Source organism: Podarcis tiliguerta (genome assembly GCF_965153285.1).
Source record: "Podarcis tiliguerta genome assembly, chromosome: 1".
NCBI classification, from domain to species: domain Eukaryota; kingdom Metazoa; phylum Chordata; class Lepidosauria; order Squamata; family Lacertidae; genus Podarcis; species Podarcis tiliguerta.
The window spans coordinates 39,147,294-39,162,365 of NC_139534.1; the positions used below are offsets into that span (position 1 = coordinate 39,147,294).

The 15,072-nt window shown below is 37.5% G+C and overlaps 1 protein-coding gene across 3 annotated transcripts in view; it reads left to right on the top strand.

The window, feature by feature from the left end:
• Positions 1–15,072, top strand: part of LRP1B (LDL receptor related protein 1B) — a 728,211-nt gene that overhangs the window by 613,555 nt on the left and 99,584 nt on the right. For all 3 annotated transcript variants that reach the window (XM_083404224.1, XM_083404226.1, XM_083404225.1), the window contains 5 exons: positions 797–926; positions 1,673–1,799; positions 1,940–2,091; positions 2,392–2,516; positions 8,997–9,368. In XM_083404224.1, the coding sequence (XP_083260350.1) occupies positions 797–926; positions 1,673–1,799; positions 1,940–2,091; positions 2,392–2,516; positions 8,997–9,368 (906 nt within the window). The remainder of the gene's footprint in view (positions 1–796; positions 927–1,672; positions 1,800–1,939; positions 2,092–2,391; positions 2,517–8,996; positions 9,369–15,072) is intronic.

Genomic DNA, 15,072 nt, shown 5'->3' on the forward strand with positions numbered 1-15,072 from the left:
TCCAAAGCTAAATTTAACATCTGATATAAATAACTCCATTCAATGCTATCAAATGCTTTTTAAAACAACAATGATACTAGTCATGATTTCAAATCATGTTTACTTTGTAACCAAGGGGAAAATAGTAGGTTAGCTATGCTTGCATCTTTCAGTTTCCTTTTCAATATTCAGTGGGATGGATGCAAGCATAGGGCTGGAAGGACTCAGGGTCCCTTCCAACTCTACATTTCCATGAATCTATGACTCCTTCCACTCATGGAAAAGGCATCAGTCCAATGAAAGTGGGGTAAGAGACCCATAATATTCCTTCCCCCTGCAGCCTCCAACACTACATTCCATGTTGTTCTACAGAGTGTTCAATCCTCCAGACCAGCTTTTCAGGGGACAAAGCTGGCTGCTGGAGGAGCGATGAGTCTGTGAAAATCGCCTACTCCGCTCATGGGGAGTCTAGATCTAGCCACATTATTTTTGTTTGTTTTTATTCTGGATGTATTTGTTTTATTAACTCAGTAAGAACCTCTGATGTACTCTGTTTACGGGGGCGGGGGGTAGATTGTTGTTCCTTGTGGCCTTTCCCTGAAGATTTATTTTAAACATCCTCTTAGCATTGTTAGGTATGAATTTGTAACAAGTATACTATAGTATCATTTGACCATTACAAATACGATATAACTGTTGATTTTGTTTATTAATAAGTAATAAGTCAGGCATAAAACTTACATCAATAGCCATGTTAGTATAAGCATTCTTAAAGGCTTATATCACCATAACTGAATGGTGCTTCCCCCCATTCCAGGTAATATATATTGGACAGATCATGGCTTCAACTATATTGAAGTTTCCAGGCTGAATGGATCTTTTCGATATGTAGTCATTTCTCAGGGTCTGGACCAGCCAAGGTCTATAGCTGTACACCCAGAAAAAGGGTAACTTGAAAATTTATATGCATGCATTTGAACCAAATTATTGAAATAGTGGTTAAGTATTCATGTTCCCAGTTTAACTCTCAATTTAGCCCTCAATTTCTTTTGCAATCTTATCAAAATGTAATTCTCTCAGCCTTAGTCTCCTATTAGTAATGGAGATGTTTCCCATGTGGAACAAAGGGCAGCTGTTCAAGAAGTACAAGCCAAAAGCTTACATAAGTATGCAGAACTAATTGTTTAACAATTTGGATTTGGGCCATAGTTCATAGTCCCCTTTGGGCCAGTGCTGGGAATCCAGTATGCAGACCGATGATGTGATGCCATTAAGGGGTGGGTACTAGCAAAAATTCTTAATAATTTTCATATCTCATGGAGCACATTTGTGTATACAGAAGCATGTGTGAACAAAGTAACGGATTGCAAGTTAGCAAACTTAGCAAACAAAACCTTTAATTAAATATATATATATTGTACACCTACCTCTTAATATACTAAGTTTATCATTTTTGCACAAGGTGCTTCTGTATGATTTTTGCCAATTTTTACCTCCTATAGTAGCCCCTTATTCCCTCTCCCACACCATTCATCCATTATACCCTCTGACTCTCAGAAACATGTGAGAGATGCAGTGAACAGGCAGTGATGAGAACTTTCCCAAACCTTCTAATGCTCATAGTACTCAAGAAATTGCCCCGTGATCAATTTCAATAAACATAGATTTTATCCTATTTTTTCCCATGTTATAGATATTTATTCTGGACAGAATGGGGACAGGCACCCTGCATAGGCAAAGCACGTTTAGATGGATCAGAGAAGATGATTCTTGTTGGCACTGGAATTACATGGCCTAATGGAATTTCTGTAGACCATGAGGTTGGTTTTGTGCCTTCTTCCAAATAGAGTCCATTTAATGCTATGCTAAAACATTTACACCATATAACATTCATTATTTTATTTTCCTAATAAAAGCTAGGATAAAAGTATTTGGAGCTTACCTTTCAATTGATCCATAGGAAAATAAATTATACTGGTGTGATGCTCGAATGGACAAGATAGAAAGAATCGACCTTGAGAGTGGAAGGAATCGGGAGATTGTGCTGTCAGGAAGCAATGTGGATATGTTTTCAGTCGCAGTCTTCGGGGCTTACATCTACTGGTCTGACAGGTAATTTATTTTTCCATAAGTATTTGAGTCTCAAAATGTTATTTCTGTGCCAGATGCTTCACCCTTGTAGGATTAGCCATTCTTTAGCAAGGTCACTGAAAGGATCCCACAAAGCTATGTAATTTCCAGAGAAAAGGCACTTTTCGATATTCAAAGCTAAACCATATCAACATCACAGTCAAAAGTATGCTTTTTCACCTTCTGCTAGGCCAGATGTCTCCTGCATTTTAATGACTTAATTTATTTTAATTAGTTGAGATTTGTGGATCAGATATTTCCTTTTTTTTATTTTTTTGGCAGAGCTCATGCAAATGGCTCCATCAGACGAGGCCACAAAAACGATGCCACAGAGGCGGTATCCATGAGGACAGGTCTTGGAATAAACTTGAAGGAAGTGAAAGTCTTCAATAGAGGACGTGAGAAAGGTAAACTTTGTTCAACACTTTAATGTTTGATTGTACCCTTCTTTCTCTATCGTCCTTTTTTGTTTTGTTTTTGCAAGAAAAACAAAATAGCCACTGTATTTTTGGAATGGAATGTTTTCAGAAATTGCTAAATAGCAGACTTAAGTATTTTATTGAAATATTAAATAAAACAATATTCTAAATGATGATCAAATAAGATAACCCCCTACCTAATAATTATAAATATAGTTCAGGAAATGAAAAATAGGAGAAAGTAATTGTAAAGATCATACAATATTCAGGCCAATATCATAGAAAAGAACAATGTGAAATTAAAATGTACTAGATTTTACCACAGTATGTTTGAAACAAAGTTTAGAATTAAAGTGAGCCACATTTCTATGACATTGAGTCCCACCTTACTTTGGGCCTACATGGTAAAATATAGTAAGTAGGTATGTAAGTAAATAAATAAATCTAGAATATATAGGAAATTTCTAAAGGTTACATATTTTCAATACTTAATATGCACCCACCCAAAATGAAGTTTCTTGTATGACAGAAAGTAGAAAATGGACATTTCATAACCATATTCTATAGATAAGTTCTTTAGAACTTACATAGCAACAAAAAAAAATTGTTTTCTGCTTTTGTTTTCAATTTTTTTATGAAAGAGTGGCATATAAATGTTTTTATAAATAAATAGATTATTCACCTCGGGCAACAAAATGTCGTAGGGCAGTCCTGACTGTCGTGATCAAGAAGGCATAACTTACATAAACTGATATCGGGATGCAAGGAGCACCCCATTTCCCATACTGAGTGATAAATTCAGCTCAGAACTAGAGCTGAACTGAAAATGATCCTCCAAGTCCATTATAAACTTGGTGAATGCACTCAGGTTTAAACTAGTCTCACCCTAGAATTGGAAGCACTTGAAATTATAGACAAGGAATCTCCAGTGAACAACAAACATTTCCACCTGCTTTGCTCCAGCCTCCAACCCTAGGAGCCTTCATAACGGAGGTGTTTCCAGAAGAAGAGACTTAATATGTTATTATGGGGTGGTTGGTTTCACCTGTGCTGTCCCACCTCCAGCCTGAGGAACTTTCAGGACTGAGTTGCTGCCGTGGGCATTATGTCTATGTGTCTTTAATGAACTGAATAGTGTCATAGTTGGATGCAGAGGAATGGTGGGAAGAGCCAGCTGGAGAACCACCAAGGGAAGAGGTCTGAAACCTCGGGGAGTGGTGGTGGGACAACAATGAGTGGTCAGAGGGAAGAGGAGGTGTCAGAACCTAATGAGGTAACAGGACTTAGTAAGCTGGGGGAATCTATGGAAGAGAGAATCAAAGGCAGAAGCCTAAGCAGGGGAGGAGGGATGCTAAGAGGCAGAGATGAGTCAGGTTGGTGAAGAATCGCAGGTGTCTCCCCCTCCTGCTATGACAAGCTCCCCTCCCCGCTAGCCTCCCAGAGCCAGAAGAGGCATGAAACGAGGGGAGGAGAGGTTGACTTCACACAGGCACAGTATCTGATTGCTTGGGAAAGCCCTGGAGAGGAGGGAAGTTGTACAGCTGTGGGGAGGTAGGAACTTACAGTCTCAGCCACTGAGCCATGGATCAAGACCTACCGGGGATGAGCTGCTGTGCTCATTAGGCTTGACTCTTGGTCAAATTGGTACAGACCACATTGTTGCTAACAAAAAGGTAATGCTTGCTACTGTCATAGAATGAAATATTATGTGTCATATGGCTGGAAAGTGTGTGTGTCTCTGAATTCAGCAGTGCTTAGTTTATTTTTTGGCTTTTAATATTGTTAATATTGGTTTTTAGATTATGAATGCTGTAGTACTTTATGAATCCTATAAAATAAACCAGTTCTGGGTTGATGGGAGATTGCCCAGAACATTTGAAGAAAATGCTGGAGGCTGCAGGGTAGAGGGAGAATTAATTTAAAAAATCATTTGCTCTGGTTCTCCATTAATGGATGCTTCCTGCTGGATCAAAAGTTCCTGCACGCATCAGCTGGATAAAACCCATTGTGATTACATTTTATTCTAATGTTACAAGAATATAGATGAACACAAATGTGACGATTTTGTGTTGATTTCCCTATTAGGTCTGGTAACAGAGAGCTATAATTGTGCATATATATACACACACAATACACTTAAAATTTCAGGGATACAAAAGGTCTTGCTTGTCTTTGTTTACTTGTGGTAAGTATAGATGCAATGACTCAATATGCTTCATCCACTTAAGATGTCACTTTTTTTTATAGCAATGAAAACTGTGTGGAATATTATACACATAAATAAAAGGATATTCTAAGACATCAATATAACAGTTTATTAAATAAGTTCCTGAATTTCCAATGTAGATAGTTTTTAAAAAATAACTAAGAACTTTGTATCTCCTTAAAAAAAACTAAGAACTTTGTATCTCCTTAAAGACTAACGTATTTATCATGGTATGAGCTTTCACAATCCTCAGCTCACATCCAAAAATAGTGCAATAAATCTGTTAGTCTTTAAATAGGCCACACAATGCTTTGCTGTTGTTTTCTGCAGCAAACTAACATAGCTAAAACTCTAGAAGGTTTATTATTTTTATTTTTAATTGCTTTGATAGATGGTTGATGCCCACTTTTGTTTATGTTACCTTCAGAAATAAAAATATTTGTGTGTTTGTGTGTTGTGCCTTAAAAATTATATCTCCCACCTGAATTAGTAAGATTTAATGCCTGCTTCCTTCAAACAGGCTTTATGCTTCTTTTGAACAGTTTTATTCTGGTGAATGGTGCCTGTGTCTACAACTTGATTGCACTAGATGAAATAATAATGGGGGTAAGAGAGAATAATGAAGTAACATGCTAGAATTTGATGACTGACAGTTTGAAAAAATCATATCTGAATGATATTAATACATTTTTCAAATTTTACTAGGCGACAAATGGTTAATGTCTGGTGGGGGGGGGGGTTGCCAGTGAGCCAGGAAGACAAAGGGGGAAAAACAGGTGAAAATATTTTGAAATGTTTTCTATCTCATTTCAACTATTTTTTAAAAAAAATAAGTTTTATTAAGATAGAAGTATTGGCATCATGATGACAGTTCAAGATGGGAGAAAGCACAGGCATAATTTCATTGTTCACAAAATCCCTTAACAAGTACTGACCCTCTAATGTGACCTTCTAGCAGAGATGTCCACATCTTCATTGTCAGCAAGATCCTAAATACTGATAGCATTAACTTCATTTTTAGATAGTGGGTCTTAATTGAATGCATGGTTTAAAGGGCATTTAAAATCAGTGAAGTGAAAAGTAGTTGAAGCCAAAAGTCAGGTTTTCATTTGCACAGAGTCTCATTAAGGTCACTCAGGGTGTGTAAAGTTGTTGTAAAGAAACTAAAAATATAACAGGAATGCCAGTATTTGTGTCCCCATGAGGTCAGTTGGTGCTGTTAACACAGTACTTTGACTTAGCTTCCACAGGCACACTCTGTGGTCTCTTGAGACAGATGGAGACCAACAGCAGAAAGGCGTTACAACAAGCAAAGATGATCCAAAATATGTAACACCTTTAAATCTGTTTACTGATTAAGTGGCATACACACCCTTCCACAGCAAATATTAACCTTTCTAGCCTACTAAAACATTAAAGGTAAAGGTACCCCTGCCCGTACGGGCCAGTCTTGACAGACTCTAGGGTTGTGCGCCCATCTCACTCAAAGAGGCCGGGGGCCAGCGCTGTCCAAAGACACTTCCGGGTCACGTGGCCAGCGTGACATCGCTGCTCTGGCGAGCCAGCGCAGCACACGGAACGCCGTTTACCTTCCCGCTAGTAAGCGGTCCCTATTTATCTACTTGCACCCGAGAGTGCTTTCGAACTGCTAGGTTGGCAGGCGCTGGGATTGTGTTCAATTATCTGCTTGCTTGGCAAGGAAAGATGTATCATGCACTTAGATATATAGGGGACATGTAGTGTAATCTACAAATACACTTTATTTTGTTGTAATGACCCTTTTTTACCTCCCTTGCTCCCCCATACTGCATAGGCATCTGATACTTAAGCAAACCCCAGGCATATCTTACCGCAAGGCCAAAAGTCATGGCCAGGGCTTTTGTTCCAGCCCCTCTCAGGCAGGTGCCATTGCCATTATAATAGAACAAAGGAGGTGTTCATGGTGAGTTCTGCCACCTCTTTTCCTAGGAAAATAGCACTGGTCATGGCACTGGAACTAACCCATGTTTCACTGGGAGATGTTTATTCAAGAACAGTTGCAAAAGCTCCCAACAAGGAACAAGATATTATCAGGGTAAATATCATGGCAAGAGCTGTCAACTTTTGAACTGTTCTGTAGTTGGCCTTAACAGCTATTTGATTTGCAGCAATTTAGTAATGTGTACTTTTTGTGTCATGAAAAGCTTCACCTACTAATTTCTGCATATCAGTCTGCTGTGTTACAGAGGCAAGGAAAAGCCAGGCAATTTTTATGGCAACAGATTATGGGGTGTGAGATACTGAAATTAAAAATTAGTCTAGCGTTACTGGTGCTCAGATGCTTTGTGTTGGTGGGAAAGGTTACATCAGCAGTGTTCAACATCAGTGTTGAATTGTTTCTTTAAATGTAAAGGTTCATCATTGTTTCACCCGATGTGTATATCTTTAAGGGGCCAGAGCAAGGGCCAGAGCAAAATAACGAGATCCAGCTTTACAGCTGTGAAACATAGCAGGTGCTGCTGAGTTGCATTGATTAAGCTGTGTCAGGAATTGGGTGTAGTATATAAGGAGCAGCACCTAGCTCTGCCATTACCCTGGGGGATGGATTGGTGGTTGGGTCATGTTGTTTGTAGATGTATTTAGTGTATAAGGAGTTTTTGTTTTTGTAATTAAAACCTTGTTTAAGTTATTTTTGAGTCCCTTTTTAATGCATGATCTCCCCAGCAAGCTCTCTGCAGCGCTACCATACTGCAAAAAGCCAACATGGGGCACCTCTTGAATTGTGTCTTTGGTTTCTCTCCCATTAGCAGTGCACCAAAATTACTGGAATGTGTTTACATGTAAACAAATATCTCTATTGGAATGAACAATAATTGATAGACTTCTTTAAAACAGTGAACAGTCAAATACACACAGAGACACATAAAATGTTAATAGTGGACATTAGTTCCTTAAATCACTTGAATCAGGATTGAATTTGTAATCAAATCATTTTGTTTTCATTACTATTTTTTTCTTTTTGTGTATGGAAGAATGCAGAAAAGCAAATATTTAAACATATAGGGTTAAGTATGCCTTCTGCAGACAGAAGGACTCCTTCTGCTCATGGAAGATTTTAGATCCAACAAGGATTCGCAGAGGGAATGAAGGAATATTTTACCAATTCCTTCTTCCTGAAGCTCTGCTGTTGTTCTAGGGGGTCCTCCAACCATCTGGACCCAATTTTCATGGATGGGGCTGCATAGGGATAGGGAAATCAACCAAAATCACCCCCTCATTCACCAGTGGGAGCATACCATTAGAAAAACACCGTTTGTGAGATTCTTCCAGCAGCAGAAGCAAATTCAGGATCCAAGCCATAATTAGAAACTGTGCTAACATCAAAAGTACAAATTAAAATTAATAGTTGAAATATGTTTTGACAACTATGTTAGTAACAGGTTGGACTCCCAACATGAGGTATTTGAAAGTTGTTACTTTGACATTTGGTCCTTAAGTTATTCATTTTTGCCTGATTTAACAAATATTACAATGAACATTTATAACCAACCAGACCACTTAAAACAAAAGTTTGTGCTTTTGATTATATTTATATATACTTAAGTATTTCTAGATATGGAATTTCTATATATTGATTTATACTGTTTATAGATACTTTCAATTTGTTATATATATATATATATATATATATATATATATATATATATATAACAACCAAAACCAAACCAGGCCTATACATACTTATTTGTTTTTAAATTATATTGAAATTAAAAGGACTTGTTTCCAAGTACATTTGTTTAAATAAACATTTCTTAATATTTCATATATCTCTTCTAATACCTCTAAAATAATAAAATATGACCTTGTATGAGACATTTGAACATTCATAGCCGATATATATCTATAACAGTAATCCTTAGCAATTGTAGAGAAATCTCAACAATTCTTTCAATCATTGATTAATGACTGTGGTAAATAATAGTTCCAGCAGAAAGGTAGAGAGGTCATTTTCTTGATTCTGCCTTTCCCACTGTTCTAGAGGATCCCCCAACCCTTCATAGCTTATTTTGGGGAATAAAGTGAGCTGCAAATGGAAGGGAAAATCGGGGGGGGGGGTCCTCTCCTTCCATTGGTGGTATAAGAGCCATTTCATTTAATTAAATAATAGTTATATTACTGTAATGCATGGATTAATAACATTTCTGGTGTGTGATATTAACATGATCAAATCATTACGATATGGTAAGTTATAAAAATCAGAATTTTTATTGTTTTCCCTGCAGGAACCAACATTTGTGCGAAGAACAATGGTGGATGTCAGCAACTTTGCCTTTTTCGAGGAAATATGCAGAGAACATGTGCTTGTGCACATGGCTACCTAGCCGAGGATGGAGTTACGTGTCTGAGACATGATGGCTATTTGCTTTATTCAGGAAGAACAATATTTAAAAGTATACATCTTTCGGATGAAACAAATTTAAATTCACCAATACAACCTTACGAAAATCCTGAATATTTCAAAAATGTGATAGCACTGACTTTTGACTACAGCCAAAAAGGAAGAGGTACTAACCGAATCTTCTTCAGTGACGCACACTTTGGAAACATACAACTTATTAAAGATGATTGGTCTGGCAGAAAAGTTGTAGTTGAAAGTAAGTATACTAATGCATGGTTGTTGTTAAATCCACTTGTCTTTTAGTTATTTTTACCCCCCAAAGTGCAACCATCTCATGCCCTAAATTATAACTGCAATAAATGAAGCTTTACAGTGCAATGCTTACTCACTGGGACTTTATCTTTTGTACATATTTTTAGATCGCAGCCTTAATTGGTTTAATTTGTTAGATGGCAAATTTAAGGGTGAACTTTTTTACTGCTATGTTCATAGCTGCCTGTTCCCATAATAGGGAATGAAAAAGAAAACATTCCAGCTAGCCTTTTCTTGTTAGCAGTGAGTAGTAGCTTTTGTTTATTAAATTGTAATGATCTTATACTTTCTTTAGACTCTCCAAACGCAATTTGTTGAGTTTTGGAATACACAATATTAGCTTAAATGGTTAAATGGTTAAAATGCAAGTGATTAATTACTGACTTTTAATTGATTGGAAGCTGTAGATTTCTTAATCTAAATGTATTCTCTCAGGTTTTAGGGTATCATCTGATACTGAAGCACTGGTTGCAGCTGAACTTAAAAAAAAAAAAAAATTGCCTTTATTCACAATTGCTATTTCAATAACATTGAGCACTGGCTTCCAGTTTCAACTAAGTGGTGTTTGCCCCAAAGAAAAACTGACCATGGTAAATCCCAAAATTCTTCTCTGTCTCAGATTCTAATCTGAGATTCTAATCTGAGACAGACTTCATGCACAAGATTACAGAGGGCAATATTGCTTGAGATGGCCAATCTAATTTCTACATTTGTTTCATGAACAGATTGTAGAAGTGATATTAAGCAAAACAGTTAAGCAAAACATTTTATCATATATTTCTATTAGCCTCAGAGGAGATATAGTGGTGTAGCCATAGTGGCTGAGAGATTTAGATGTCACTCAGAGTTCTGCCTCTTAGGGGCTTGTAGCATTGGGGAGGAAAGTGTCATTGATGTAATTCAGGGTTTTAATCTTAGAGAGGAAATGAAGAACCTTCCATGCCTGTTCATTGCTTTGACTATGATAATTGGGCTCTCCTACTCCAGTTAAGAGAAAACAAAATTTGTATCTGGTTGCTGTATATTCAAGCAAATATCTACAGTATTTCATTGACACACTCAAGAATAAAATTGGTGATATTGAAGATACATTTCCACTTCACAGAAACTTTTACTACTTAAAAAGACACTATTTATTGATGGATTTTACACATCACTAAAAGCAAATGGTTACCCAAATCCTACACGTAATTTAACATTTTCTTTGCACAGAAACCAAATTTATGACTTGTAAGGAGTCTTCCATTAAACTGGTTTCCAGTTCACTAAATCAGATTTACAACTCACTAGCACCCTATTCTCTAACATGTTTTCACCTCACTGGATACAGATTTACTACTTAGAAACAACCCATTATCTAGTATGTTTCCAGTTCACTGGAAACAGATTTACTACTCATACACAAACCATTATCAAACATAGTTCCAACTCACTGAATATTGATTTAGAATTCATAAACAGCCCATTATCTGACAAACTTTCAGCTCACTGAACAGATTTGCAACTCATAAACAACCCATTATCTAACACATTTCCAGCTCACTGAAAGTAGATTTACAGTGTATAAACAACCCATTATCTAACATGTTTCCAGTTCACTGAAAACAGATTTAAAACTCACAAGGATATCAGTCACTGACAAGTTTTAACCACCATAAATAAATATAAGAAGAGTTTAACTCACCATATGTTCGGTCAACTGTCATGTATGCTGCATTCACTTTCTCAAATTAAATACCATATTGTAAGCATAGGATTAATATAATAAAGGGGTGTGTGCTTGTGTATGTTTAAAATGTAAGATCAGCTGCGTTGTCAACTTGTGATCTCTTGCACATGAACATTACTAGTGAGGAAAAGATTGCTCTCCAACATTGGTGATTTTAGATGTGAAACTACTATGGTTTTTAGATGGTTTTTAAAGACTAAATTAGTGGTTCGTCAGTAATAAACCTGGTATTGGTTTTGTTATTTTGTTAGATTATGTACCTGTAGTGGTACATGAGTAACTGTATAAGAGCAAGTTAAGACTGACAGCATCTTCTCCTTTTATATTTGAATTATATTAGTAAAGTTCTTCAGTCTGAATGTCCGTAAGAATGCACTGCATCCTTTCCAACCTGGATTATGCATGGAGTGGCATGGGGGCGGGGATGAGGAGAGAGCTTGCAAAAGTCACAAACCAGGATAGGAGAAGTGGGAGATAGTCTTCTATTAAAATATAATTATCATTTTTAAATGGGGGGGGGGTATAGGTAGAGGTCATTTACATCTTAGATTGGAGGCAAGGACTTATCTTTTATGCCCATGTAACTCTGTAAGGCACCATGCACTATGATGGTGCTAAATAAATAAAAATATTATTGCTTTATCACTGAAAAAATTAACAACAACAAATAAATTTATATACCACCTTTCATCTGAGGATCACAGAGCAGTTTACAGAATTCTTTTGACTGTCCTAACAAAACATTAAAAGCTGCTGTTTTAGAATTGTTTTGCTGATGATAACAACTAGGGATGCAAGTTGCATTTTCACTTGTATGTGTTTTAAAATTACGGTGAGTTGGAGCCAGACTTGGGGTTAATGGAGCTCCACTTGCATTGAAGGAAAGGGATGGAGAGATGGTTTCCCTCGGTTCTCCTTCCCCATTTTATTACTTACTATTCAGCCTTACTAACTTGGGAGTTGACTAACAACACTCCTACAGATGATCTCAATCATCCAGTTTGGATAAATAGGTCCAGGTTGTCCGTAAGCTAACTAGGACCGACGTTGTTCAGAACTGTGTAAACTGATGCAAGAACCTTGAGCCTGACCTGGTAGTTGATGGGAAGCCAGTGCAGTTTTTTTTAAAAAAAACCCAGCAACAACGATGCCACTGCATTCTGGACCAGTTGGTTTTTCTGGATGAGACCTAAGGGAAGGTGCATGCAGAGAGCGTTGCAATAAACCAGCCTCGAGTTTACCAAAATATGTACTACAGGCTGACTGTAGCTGATGATGAAGGTGGTAAAAAGGCATTCCTAGACACAAAGGACAGTTGTACATCTAGTGACAGATGTGTGTGCAGGAGTCACCCCCAAGCTACATAAAGGTAAAGGGACCCCTGACCGTTAAGTCCAGTCGCGGACGACTCTAGGGTTGCGGCGCTCATCTTGCATTACTGGCCGAGGGAGCTGGCGTTTTGTTCGCAGACAGTTTTTCCAGGTCATGTGGCCAGCATGACTAAGCAGCTTCTGGTGAACCAGAGCAGCACACGAAAATGCCGTTTACCTTCCTGCCGAAGCGGTACCTATTTATCTACTTGCACTTTGACATGCTTTCAAACTGCTAGGTTGGCAGGAGCAGGGACTGAGCTATGGGAGGTCACCCCCTTGCGGGGATTCAAACCGCCAACCTTCTGATCGGCAAGCACTAGGCTCTGTTGTTTAGACTGCAGCGCCACCCACGTCCCTATCTACTCCTACTCCTTAAGAAAGAAGAGGTAACTTGCCTATTGCCTGGACACGGGGACCACCCATCCAAATCTTCCCATGATTCAAGCATAGTTTATAGGGGCCCCCCTCTAATTCACCACTGCATCTTCTGATTCAGATGCTACAGAGAAATAGAGCTGTGTGTCATCAGTGCGTTGGTGACACTTTGCTCCAAAACTTCTAATGGCTGCTCTCAACAGCTTCATCAGCTTATTCACTGGACTCCAGTTCCTTTCAACTCCTATATCATGACGTAGTTATGAAGCCAATACATATCTTTTTTAAAAAATCTGACAGAGGAAAGGATTTTAAAGGACTGAGTGAGAAAAGCTAGTATTAATTCAGCGCCTAGCATATATATATATGGAAAATGTTATTGATTTCCTTTTGTCAGTTTGTCACATTTTTCATAATATTAGTGTTTTGAATTGAAAGGCTGCGTAGACTATTTGTACCTTTAAGCAATAGGAGTTATAGAATAAAAGTCAATTTATCCCTAACACAAAGTGACTGGCTTTGTAATATATTGCATATCTCTCCATTGAGGTTGTTCATATGTGTGTTACTGTTCCTTTTAGTTAAGTGGTTCCTATTTAACTGCCAGACAAAAGCATCTAGGTTAGCATTTATCTTATTGAGTATTAATCATGATATATATTTTAGGTTCCCTTAATATTTTTAGGCTTCTGTACAATAACTTTTTCTATAATAAAATCTTAAGATCTATATATCATTTTTGTAATTTCACCATGAGTTGAATAAAATATGAAGTCTGTGACAATCCAGGAAAAAAAGTATTAAATGTTTTGTGTTTTTTACTAATAAGCTCCATAGAAATTGCCTAATATTTAACTTTCTTTATGGTGTATAAAGAGTCCCGCAAAAAGCATGTGTCATTATAGTGTTAAATCTCTATTCCGATGAGTTGGTTGATGAGTTCAGTAAGTGCCACATTTTCTAATTTTACAAATTGCATATGCATACTTATTTTATCATGCTAAGTAGCAGCTTTCTTTTAATGTTTGCAAAAAGGATCTAATCAGACAATCAAACAATCTGTCAGTCAGGAGACAAATTCTTCATCCTGCCAATTTATTCATTTTTATTATAGCTTATTATTACATGTTGGGGGTGGGGGTATGCAGTTGGTGGTTTGTTGCTTTATGACTATCTTAGGAACCCACTGAAAGAGTAAAGAATTAATTAGTGCTCTCATTGTGCCATTTATAATTTGTGTGAACTGTTGAATCATATCCTCATATGGTTTATTGCTTCAAAACACTGCTTTAATATCAGTCACCAAATGGTGACCACCTGTTGTCTGTTACAAATATTCTGTATGAACAGATTGTCAGAAACCAACCTCATTCCCAGCATCTGGGCTAGGAAAGCAACTGACAGACTCTTCCTGAAAAGGTGAATTGCGTGAACACAATGAGTGAGCACAGTAAACAAGAAAACAAGCAGTAGCGGTAAATGCATAATATGGTTAAAATACCTCCAAAAATGCATTGACCACAACTCAACTCACAATATTCTTTATGGATATACTTTAGGCCAAACACCTAATTATGTATGGCCATTATTAGTTCCCAGTTTTAGCATGTACCGTGGTGAGAAAACAGATTGTATTTGTTGCTGAAATCTGTGCTTTTGTAACCATCCACTAGTCTTTTCCACCACCGCCACTGTGCTTTTTTCATTACCCGGTGGAAAGATTTATGTAGGAACTTTTTTGTGTGTGGAAATGAGGAATGTGCATCAAGCTCTTCAGCTGCTTTTAGTTCAGCAACCCCCAGTATTGTTTTTTCCAAATTCATGGGACCAGGGCTGGCTAGCCTGCCATCGTCTGCTCCTTTCTGGCCTCCTCCTACTCCCTTGCCTCCTTTAGTGAAAGAAGAGGCTGCGAAGGAGGAGGTGGTGATGGGAAAGCTGAGGTGGAGGTGGGAAGTATTTCTGTTTCGCCTCAAATGGCAAAACATCCTGGGCCAACCCTGCATGGGGCATGATAGGTTTCATGTACCTTATTCACCATGTCTTAGAGGGCTGAGGTTGGAGGAAGAATAGCTGTGCCTTCTGTATTGTAGGACATTTTAAGAATAGAATCTTAAGAACAAGAAACGTTGAATGAACTTAAAACATGGGGGAAATAATATTTACAATCTCTC